We start from the raw sequence: 11,258 nt of genomic DNA, 5'->3' as shown, positions 1-11,258 counted from the left end.
CGAAAGGGACAACTTTGGAAAGGAGGGTCCTCCACTCTGGACGCTGCGTTCAGGTGGTCACCTCTTGTCACCGACTGCCAGCGCCCGCCTAGGGGGACAGCAAAGTGAGAGGTTCGAGTACAGCGCGTCCTTCCAGTCGCGCTCAAGCCCGCGCTCCGAGCGCCCGGTGGGGACCTCTGCGGGTTTGCAGAGCCTCCGCGCGCCCCCTCGGAGCCAGACCCACCAACCGCGCGCGGCGGGGAACTACAGCTCCCGGCAGGCCCCGCGCGGGCCGCGCGCCCCCGCCCGCGCGCCCCGGCCCCCCGCCCTCCGGCCTCGAGACGGGACGGGAGGGAGGGCAGGAGGAAGGGGCGCGGGCGGGCGGGTTCGTGCGAGGCGCGTGAAGCCTCGCTGGCTCCTGCTCCGGGACGCGGACGCTGGCGCGCGCCGACTTTCTCCAGAACAGCCGAGCCCGCCTCTGTAAGTAGTCGCTGGAGGGAGCGCGGAGCAGACACCGAAAAAAGTTCGCGCCGCCGCCGCCGCTGCCGCTTTGTTCTCCCGACCCGTCGGGCTGAGGTGGCGCGGCCCCTCCCCCACCGCATGCGGCGGCCGCGGCGACGGCGGCGGGACTCGGACCCGCGCGGGGCTGGGCGGCGGCCGCGGCTGGGCGGGAAGTCGGGGCGGTGCTCCGCGGGCGGCCGGGGGCGCCGGCGCGGCCAAGTTCCGCGGTCCGCGCCGAGGCCAAGTTGGAGTCGCGCGGCTGCTGCTGGTGACCCACCGCGCCCTGGCCCTCGGGGACCCGCTTTCTCCCGAGCCCCGCCAACTAATCCTGCCGCCGGCGGCACGGTGCAGTGAGCCTTCCCGGTTCTTTGCTGCACTTTTCCTGGTCCTGGGGCTGGAAGGGGCGAGTATCCGGGGTTTGGAGGATAGTGACCCCAGTTTCCTGACTGCCTTTAGGCTTGCCTGTTGCAGCCTCGCTCCAAGTCGTTCTCATTCCCTGGGGGAGCTTCGCCCTGAGTTGAAACATCCGCGAGTGTGGAGCAATAAAATAGTAATAATAATAATAATAATAATGAGCACACACGACATTACTTGATTGCGTGTCGGGTATTTTAGTTCACATCGTCGAAATCAGAAGTATAGGCCGTGCTGTCAGCAAGCACGAATATAAATCAGGCTACAGGCGACCTGCAGACTTTTCCGTACACAGATTGATGGCATGGATGTAACTGTCCCTTCAACCACGCCCGTCCCCACAGGAAATATGACTATCGGTGTCATCTTTGATTAAAGAGGATAAGTTTCAACATGAAGTACTACTTTGTAGGACAGGGCCTTTAAAACCTGTAGGCACAAATGAAGCAACAGTTTGAGATACTTTCATCCATGTCCTAGAAAAACGTTATTACACTAAAAAGTTACTTTTACTCTGTACCTGATGTTGCAGTTTTAGCAGTTTTGATTTTGTTCAGCTGGAGTTTAAACTTTTAATGCCAGGCGGGTAGACAAGCCTACGGATTTGCTTCAAGAAAGCATCCCTGAAGTTGCCAGACTCAGTTCTGAGTAACATTTGCTCTAGAAGAACATTTCCTCTCCCAGTTATAATCTGGGGTGGGATAAAACAGCAGTTTAGCCAGAAAGTTGTTTCAAGTTTTTGCAAATATATTATTTTTAAAACGTCTCACGGGAACCGTTACAATAGGTTTTGCTTCATAGGATAGGTTTATAAATGTCATGGGCCTGAGAATATGGGTTTGGAGGCATCTTTGATAAGCCAGGGCAGTTCACATTTCAGGACTGTTAAGACTAAAAGAATTTTTCTTAAATGTGTTTGGCAGTTTCATACATTCTGATGCCCTACCCCTCACTCTCTCTAGTACCCCCTACCCCCTCACCAATCCCTTAAAGAGGTTTTATAGCCATGAGCCTTTAATCTTGCACATTGTATAAGCTATTTTATCAGATGACCTGTTTAAAATAGACATTTCTTTCTGTTTTTGTGTTGTTTGTCATCTAAACACTGCTATACACACCAAAAGCCACAGTAAGTTAAACTTTAAAAGTCAGAGGAGTTGAAAACACCTCATACATAAAGATAGAGGGAAAGAGAGTTGTTAAAGTGTACTTTCCACAGAAGGGACAGACAGTTTTCAACAGAATTCTAAAGTTGGCAAAAATACTAACCATAGCGGAGTTCACTGCTTGTTTTTAAAGACACTCATTCAGGATTTGATGTATAATTACTTACATATAATTTGATTAGGCACATAATTGGATTTAATAATCACATCTCTTGAGTCTCTTGGGTTATGTAATTCAAACAGAACTTGCCTCTTTGAAGCAGTCATTTTAAAAGGAAAAACTGGGATGTGGTACTTAAGAAATGTTTTAGTTTTAATTTCGATGTAGATAAAACATTTTCTCTGCTCGTGTGGTGAACTTACAGTGGCTGCACATGAGAATTGTGCTTTGGCAATTAGCCAATCAGATTTCTTAGAAACTACGGGTGCAGGGCTGAAGATATATCAAGCTTATCCATAGCTTCGTATTGCTTTGCCAGACTGATGTGCCGGTACCTGGATACACCTCTCAGTGCCTGCGCAGAGAAGCTGCCTGGTGTGCCCTCTCTCTGTTCTCCAACACGGTGGAAGGGCAGAGAGTGAACCGCTACCCGGAGAAGTAGACTTGTAGAAGGAACAATTTAGCAGAGTGCTAAGCTCTTAGAAAGACAGTCTTCTATTAATCTGAGGGAATGTTTCTGGAATATGCAATTGATGGAGAGACTGCCACAGATTTTTTTTTAATCTACAAATATACCTGAGTTTTTTGTATACTGTACAAGCATTAAGCAAAGTCAGACCTTTTTCGAGGTAAAGCGTGGATATTGACTTCAGTGTACTGGCATGTCACTGGAAAAGCTCCCATGCTTCTTTACATGCTCACACAGTACATGCCATACACATGTGCATATCCTCACGAGGGTCAGGATAAAACTTTATTACCATTCCTTGTACACAAAGTGAAATTAAACCTGGACAACCCTTTACCCCTGGGAGTCACGTAAACATGGTATTACAAAGGAAAAGCATTTTTTTTTTTTTACTCTTCATGTTAACATTTGCAGAATGCACATAGAAGGTTGGTTACCCTAAATAATGAGAGCCCCTCCTTGTAGTATTTAACGTGTCTTGTTCTCTGGAATCCTCTTACTTGTTTCTTTATAGAGACCTTCCCTGAGACCCCACTGGAATTAAGTCTCCCTGGCATATGCTCTGTTGTATCTCATAGGTTGTAATTACCTAGCTACTTATGCAAATGTTTGTTTAATGTCTGTGAGTTCCAGAGAGAGCAGTGGCCATGTCTCTTTCTACTGCTGCTGTGAAACTTCAGTGTCTTTCTTAGTCCTCTGGCAAGTATCAAGGTTGAATGAAACTCCTGCTGGTAGAGCTTCTGAAGAGACTTGGTTGAGATTGGCGCATAATGTATGGCAATGAAGTGACAGGGCAGGGAGGGAAAAGGTAGATCAGCTTGTGACATTACCATGAAATATAACAGCCCAGTTACCCCAGTCACCTGGCCTCCAAGGTTTTTGTTTTACTTTGTTTGGGTGCACTGAGCTCAAAATACTTTTTGATTCCATTCAGTGGTGACAGAATTTGTAAGTTCATTTGAATGAGATATGTGACAACGGTCTAAAAGAATGGTGGAAAAAAATGCCAACTAAACTTAATAAATTCTTGACAACTAGACAATACTGTTCTGGCTTAGAGACTCTCATAGCTATTAGAAACAACATATCTAATACACAATTTATATATCAACGAGATGTACTATTTGTTAACTTATAAACTGTTTTCTATTTGAAGCATAAATACAAAGAAATTAAACAGCACACCAAAGTTTATATAAATTAGAATTGTTAGATTTCTTACAGATCAAACCAATTCCATAAACAAAACCAGGAGAGAGAAGACAGATGGGATGAGTGGGTGGGAGCTGTTAAGACAGGTTCTTACATTTCTATTCATGCTGAAGCTTTAAAAAAAACACTTTTATACAAAATTATATATAGTTTATAAGGAATGTGTGTCTCTAGTAAATTAATCAAGTGTGTTATTAGATTGTTACTATTAATTAACCTCAAGTGGTATAATAAAAAGTAGACTTAGTAGAATGGCACCTTTTATCTAATTGCTGTAAAACTTCTGAATGGTCTGAGTGCTACAGTAAGCCAGATGCTGTCATTAGTAACTGGCAGGTGCCGTCCTTATAACCCGGGAGTCCCACAAGTGTTGCTGCCAGTTTCTTTGTACATCTCTCAAGTAAAGCTGAGCTAAAAACAGCTCTGCCTTAATACTTCTTCAGATATTTGAGGACCACTCATTCTGATTGGCATATGCGGCGTAGCACATGCCCTTATCTTCATGGTTACCTGGATGTTTGCAGTTGTTTTCTTCCCAAACCTAAAAATCTGTAACTCTAAAGATATGGATTATAGAATGAATAGTCTCTCTCTCTCTCTCTCTCTCTCTCTCTCTCTCTTTCTCTGTGTGTGTGTGTGTGTGTGTCTCTGTATATTCTATCCATCTCTATATATGTATGTATATTTGAATGTACAGTCTATAGTAGCATAGGCTAACAAGTGTGCATATTAATGCTATGGCTTTCCAATGTCCAGAGGTTTTAGGATTGTCTTAGTTCTTTGAGTGAGCCCTTTATATTCACAGCACTTACCTTAAGCCTCAGATACACAGCCCACCCTCATGAATGGCTTCCAGATCAGCATCTCCCCTCATTCTGATGTTGCACATTTAACTTGGAATTTATCTCTGTTGAGTTTCACTTTAATTTTACCACCTCTGCTCAGTTTTGTTCAACCTGAAGATGACATAAGCAGATTGTCTTTGTCTTTACCATTTCACATCTCATGGAAAGACAGAGCTGAGAGTGGCTTGGGAACATTTCCCCAAGGACTCCACACATGCCAGTTGACATACAGCAGATTCCTTACCACACTGATGCCCAGCTCAAACTCAGCGCGGTTACAGAGACAGTAGGGAAATGCTTTGACTACCGTTTCCGTGAGATTGTAGCAGCCTTGAGTGAGTAACCTCTGAACTTTCCCTTTCTCAACTCTAAAGCGGCTGGTTGTGCAGATTCATGAGGTGCGCCTACGTGGGGTTGAGACTCGTGTCTGTCAGATCCCAGATAGTAAGAGTTCAGCGAAGGTCACTACTTACTTCCTCCACTTGAGAAGTCTAGACTTTATGAAGTTATACGTGTGATGGACTTAGCATTTCTTGTTCTGCTTGAAATTAGGCTGATATGACCATTATACTATCCTCTAGCTATTCACAAATAATTTGAATAACAATCTGACTAAAGGTTTTCTTTACTTTTTTTTAAAACAATTTATTTATTTTTATTTTATTTACATTGGTGTTTGCTTGCATATATGTCTGTGAGAGTGTCAGATCTCCTGGAACTGGAGTTTCAGACAGCTGTGAACTGTCATGTGGGTGCTGGGAATTGAACCTGGGTCCTTTGGAAGAACAGCTAAAGCTCTAAACCTCAGAGTCATCTCTCCAGCCCCTGGCAAAGGATATTTAGTTTCTTTGGTAGTTTCTAGATTGTGCTTATCTGCTTTTTGGTGCTCTGCACTTGAAGCAGCCCTGCCCATCCCAGGCCGTGGTCTCTCACCCTGAGCTCTTTCTGCAGGTTATTGCACAATAGTCATGGTTAAACTTGCTCCCTGCTGTATGGGATGAGCTGCATCCTGGCCCAGAGACTTGCACTCACACAAAGTTTTAGAATCCCAGCATTGAAAAGGTGGAGATAGAAAGACTGTAAATTTGAGATCATCCAAGGCTACATGAGTTTGAAGCTGACCTGGGCTACATAGTTAGATTCAAAAGAAAAGACATTAAAAAATAAAGTCATTTAATTCTCTTGTATTCACAAAGTTTCAGTTCTCTGAGTTAGCTTGAAAACTGTTGGGAGACTATTAGTGCGATACAGTTTGAGCAATTCTTTCTGTGTAATTGTTCACCCTCCTCTCTAAACTGTGATTCTCAGTTCCTTGTTATCTTTAAGAAGCAGGAGTTACTGTGAAAACAGTACTGGTAAGAAAGCATGAGACTTGGGTTCTAATCCCCACTCTGTTCATAGCCATGTGATACTAGGCACATTGTTCTAGCACTTTGTGCTTTGGTCTTCTCATCTGCAAAAAGGATATTTCCCTGTTAATTGAAAAAAAAGTATCATGAGGCATATTAGTGAAACATTACCATCAAATGCTATAAAGTAGGAGTTTGAATTCTAGCCATTTGCCCAAATGTTACTATCAGTGCTTGTATCTTTAAGTTATTTTAGACTCATTTTATTCTGAATTTTCGCATTTGTATTTCTGTATCTCTGTGTTTTGTTCTTCATTTCATACATCTCATTCGTTTTAATTTAACTCCATATACTCATTTCCACTCTGCACACACTTCGAATGCTTTGAGTTTTCATCATTGTAATTATTTATGACTACAAAGAATTTAGAAGGATTCATCTCTTGTGAGCCATTCCATTCAGCCATGAAGGGTTATGCCTTTTTCTTTTTCTTTTTTTCCCTTTTTCTTTTCCTTGTCCTTCTTCTTTTTCTTTTTCTTTTTCTTCTTCTTTTCCTTTTCCTTCTTCTTTTTCTTTTAAAAAAATTTCTGGACTGTGTCTTCCTAAAACTTAGGATGCACAGTTTGCTGGTGTACTTTCCCAGTGTTAGAAATCCCTTAACGATGATGAGTTCACGTTCTCCTGGGCTTCATAGTTTATCAGCAGTCACAGTCGGTCCTTGCTGACTCCAGTGTATCCCCATTTGCTTCTTTAGGCTTCCGGAAGGCATTCGTCAACAAAGCAGTCCAAGACTCGTATTTTGGCAGAATAGACTCTTTTGGAGGAATGAGAGAAGTGGAGAAAACCTAGGGCCTTTACTTGCTACTAAGTCTAGTGTATTCTCACTAGACTCTTAATATATAAAAACATAAAAGACTACTTAAGCTTTCCTGTAGTGGGAAGTTATTCTGTATTTCTAAAGAGGCTTGTGTCATATTTTATGTCTGTGATGTTTGTTTTACTTCTCCTGTTTTGTCTCTTCTGTCTTTCTCAGTGTCTTATCATAATTGAGTTGTGTAGTTGTGGAATAACAGTGTTTGATCTTCATAAATTTAAAATACAATAACTTACAGCTGGGTGCAATGGTATATGTCTTAGCCTCAACTACTTGGGAGGCTGAGACAAAAGGATCTTGAGAAACAGGAGTTCAAGGCCAGTCTAGACCACATAGTCTAATCTTATCTCCAAGAAAGAAGAACATATTATTTAACCTGGCCCTGCTCCCCAACGAGTTAGTGGTGAGGGGCGGGGTATTATTTTAAGTGGAAATCTCTCTCTGAAATTATAACTGTAGTAAAAAAAATTATTGTGATAGCTAAACTTAAAATAACTACCTATTGGATTGTATTCATGAATTGTAAAAATATGACCCAAAGTTATCACTAAAAATTGTAGGGATTCTTACATTTTAAACTGATATCAAATGCATATAAAACATTAAAAAACCCTTTAATTTTTTTCTTCTAGGTTGACAGCATTTCAGAAGGCACCAGCTTTTCTCTCTGGATCCATTCATCCAAAGAAATATGTTTGTACTATTTTTACAAGCTTTTTATTTTTACTTCATCACAGGGAAGTTCAGTCCCAAGATGGAAATGAGTTCCTATGAGAGGGTAAACTAAGGTGTGACCATTTGTGGTGTCCCGTCAATCCCTGAAGGCATAGATTATCTGAAACTACTTTTAATCAGGAAGATTTCATATCTTGATACAGATCAACTATTCTGTTTGTTTTTCTGAAATGAAAAGCAAAAGACAAGAGCAGATTTAGAAGAAGTGAAGATGTCTTGTAAATATTCAGCATGAACTCTGTTCTTCCGACGATGATGGTGATGTGAAGTGGGGGACAGATCTGGGTGTGGTCCTAAAGACAAGATTCTTGATGGGACTGATACCGACAGCAATAGGATCTTTTGAGTATTCAACTCGGAGTAACAGAATTTGTCATCAACGGCATGAATGGCTCAGCCGAGGAAATAGAGCAGCTTTCATCTAAATCCAAGCGTGTCGTCATTTTTTCACTGCTATTATTTTGAAAACTTCTTCAAAACCATTTAAAAAGCATTGACAACTAATTTTATAGATCAAAGAAAGGCAGATGTCTGCAAATAATTCCCCTCCATCAGCCCAGAAATCTGTGTTCCCTGCAACTGTTTCTGCTGTGCTTCCAGCTCCTTCTCCGTGTTCAAGTCCCAAAACAGGACTCTCAGCTCGGCTCTCTAATGGCAGCTTCAGTGCCCCGTCACTCACAAACTCTAGAGGCTCAGTGCACACAGTTTCATTTCTACTTCAGATTGGCCTCACACGAGAGAGTGTTACCATCGAGGCCCAGGAACTGTCTCTCTCTGCTGTCAAAGACCTCGTGTGCTCCATTGTTTATCAGAAGGTACTGTGCAAGCTGTTTATATCAGTGATGTTTTCCTAATTAATATTGTTTCTCACATGTCTCTATAATTTATGCATAAAACAATGAGAGAACACATTTGGACTCATCAGTAATTTATGTTCTGATTATGAGCATTCTGGGCAGTATTCTAATAGACTGTGAGCCAAAAAGTCTGAAATTTCAGTATCTAAAGAGAACCTATATCCCAGTTTAAAAATATCACTTACCCCAAAATAGTGTCATTTTATATCCAGGGGTTATCTGACATTTCATTTAATCTCAGAGAAAAGGGCCGGGAAATAGTAGGCATAAGACATTCTTACTAGAAAGGTGGGCCACCATAGCTGCCGAATCCAGTGACCAACTGAAGCTTGGGCTTTCCAGGTGTCCGTCCTTTGCCCTCATTTATCCCTTGACTTCGATTTGGATGCTGATAATCTCTCATAGAGGAAGTTCAGAATCTATCTAAACTGCCATTTATTATAGAAGTACTCTCTTCCTCTTAAACAGGCAAATCACTTTGGAATATATAACAGGTTGTTCAAGGTGGTTGTTTATTGTATAAGCACCTCTTACCTTATCCTGTGCCATTTTTCCCAGTTATTTATTTATTTATTCATTCATTCATTCAATCAATCATTTTACATCCTAATCACAGCTCTCCCCCCTCACACAGCCCCTCTCTGTCCCTCCTCCCTTTCTCCGCTGAGAAAGGGGAGGTCTCCCTGGGTACCAACCCATCCTGTCCTGTGCCATTTTTTTAATGAATCTTGGCTCAGTAGATAATATAGTATGATTTCTACTTAAGAATTATTTATATGGATTATATTAATTGACTTTATTTTTATCCTTAATGGACAACCACCTGCTTCAGACAGACTTGGCTGTTTGCAGACCTTCCCTCTTGGGGACTGTGAAAGTGGCGCAATTCATAATATCCTTGCTTCCCAAGCATGAGGCCTAAGTTCAAATTCCTGTAGCACCCACTTAAAAAGCTAGGCTCAGCAGTAATACACCTTAGTCCCAGTACTGGGGAGGTGAAGGGAGACAGGCCAGCCAGGAGGTGAAATCAGTGAGTTCCAGGTTCAGTGAGAAACCCCATCTCCACCGATAAGGTGAGGAATGAATGAGGAAGAGACACAAAGCCAGCCACTGACCTGTGTAGACACACAGGCACGTACATTCACAGATGTGTGCGTATAGAGACATGTAGTCTCAGTGACAATGATAACATTGAATTTCAGCTCTACATCTCTTGTTGTATTTCCTATGTTTTATATGGTTTGTCATTAGCTTCTAACTTAAAAGTAGTAATCCAAAAACATTATAGTTTGTGATAATGGCCTATGGGCCTGTGTTTTAGCAGTGACTTGCTGGTGTAAATATGGCCTAATGTAAGAGTGACTTTAGATCTGCAGCATTGTTGACTTGTTTTTACATGTTATTACTTACTGTAACATTTAATTTTGAGATAGAGTTACTACTGTTGTTGCCCAGGCTGGTCTTTGGACTCTGGGGTTCTCCTGCCTTAGTCATTATCCCGTGCTACAGTCACAGACCACCTTGCCCAGAACTACCTTTCAGTGTCTTAGGTTTTATAGCCCTTTCATTATATCCCTCATAAGCTTTTTACAAGTACTTTTGTAGCTATTTTGTGACTTTTTAAACTGAAAGGTGATGTTTAAACTTAAGGATAACTTCTTTTGAGAGCATAAGAATGTGTAATCTATGTTCAGTGAAACCTACTGTTTTTTTTTTTCAACATTTAGAATTTTCAGCTTTTGTTTTTTAATTGATAAAATATGTATACATATATTTATCATGTATAGCATATTAAAATATGGACACATTGTATAGTGGCTACATGAGCTAGCTGATTTATTTCAGATCATTTACTTACTTGGATGAATTTATTTACTTCACACATTTATATAGAGACATATTGATTCTCCGTAGGATTGTTATGGAATCAGATCTATTATTTACAGGATGACACTGGGCAAGAGATTTTACTTGTTTGAATAAGTTTCCAGATCTGTCCAGTCATTGAATTGGGTAGTTTCTAGTCTCTAAGTATAGCTGTGAGGTTTAGGTCTTCTCTGTAGGAGACAGATACACAAGAGAGGAGCTTGAATGGTTGGTGAGAAATCTTAAAGCACCAGCTTAGATTCGGGGATTTTATAGATATGTTCATGGATTCCTAACTCATTTGAGATTTGAAAAAGCTGTCAACATTTCTTACCTTCTCTCTTAACTTAGAGATCATGCTTTCTAGCCATGCATTTAGTTTCTTGTGTATGTATAGTTTCAGGTTCTGAAATAATTATTTGAGTGGCACTTGAGTGATTATTTCGAACCTCCAAAGAAAGATGTTATTTAATACTCATAATTTATGTACCAGATTATTTTTCAAGTTAGTAGTGATGGTAATTCCTCTGTAAAGAAATGCTTTAGATTTTAAAATAAGATTGCATACATTAATAATAATTATAACTTCAATTTGTTGGTTTGTCAGTTTCTGTTCAAGCATCTTTATACATATTATATTAATTTTCACAGCTGCACTATGTATGGGTCACCACAATTATCAAAAAGGAAATAGAAGCACGGAAAACATAAGTTACTTTCTAAAGCCTGTGATAATAAGAGTTCAGAGCTTCCATTTCTAACTGTTGTGTTCTAGACAGATGCTTTGATTTTCCATTATCTATCATTGCTCATTTGTGAAATGCCTTCCA

General features: G+C 41.1%; 1 protein-coding gene across 2 annotated transcripts in view; it reads left to right on the top strand.

Annotated features, from left to right (window-relative positions):
• The first annotated feature begins 327 nt into the window (after positions 1 to 327).
• Prkd3 (protein kinase D3) overlaps positions 328 to 11,258 on the top strand; it is a 71,412-nt gene continuing 60,481 nt past the window's right edge. For both annotated transcript variants that reach the window (NM_029239.3, NM_001171004.1), the window contains exons 1-2: positions 328 to 459; positions 7,603 to 8,520. In NM_029239.3, coding sequence (NP_083515.2) covers positions 8,233 to 8,520 — 288 coding nt within the window. In that variant the 5' untranslated portion in view covers positions 328 to 459; positions 7,603 to 8,232. The remainder of the gene's footprint in view (positions 460 to 7,602; positions 8,521 to 11,258) is intronic.

The sequence above is a fragment of the Mus musculus genome, chromosome 17 (genome assembly GCF_000001635.26).
Source record: "Mus musculus strain C57BL/6J chromosome 17, GRCm38.p6 C57BL/6J".
In the NCBI taxonomy this organism is placed as follows: domain Eukaryota; kingdom Metazoa; phylum Chordata; class Mammalia; order Rodentia; family Muridae; genus Mus; species Mus musculus.
The sequence above is the reverse complement of the archived record's forward strand: the minus strand, read 5'-3'. Positions and strand labels throughout refer to the sequence as shown.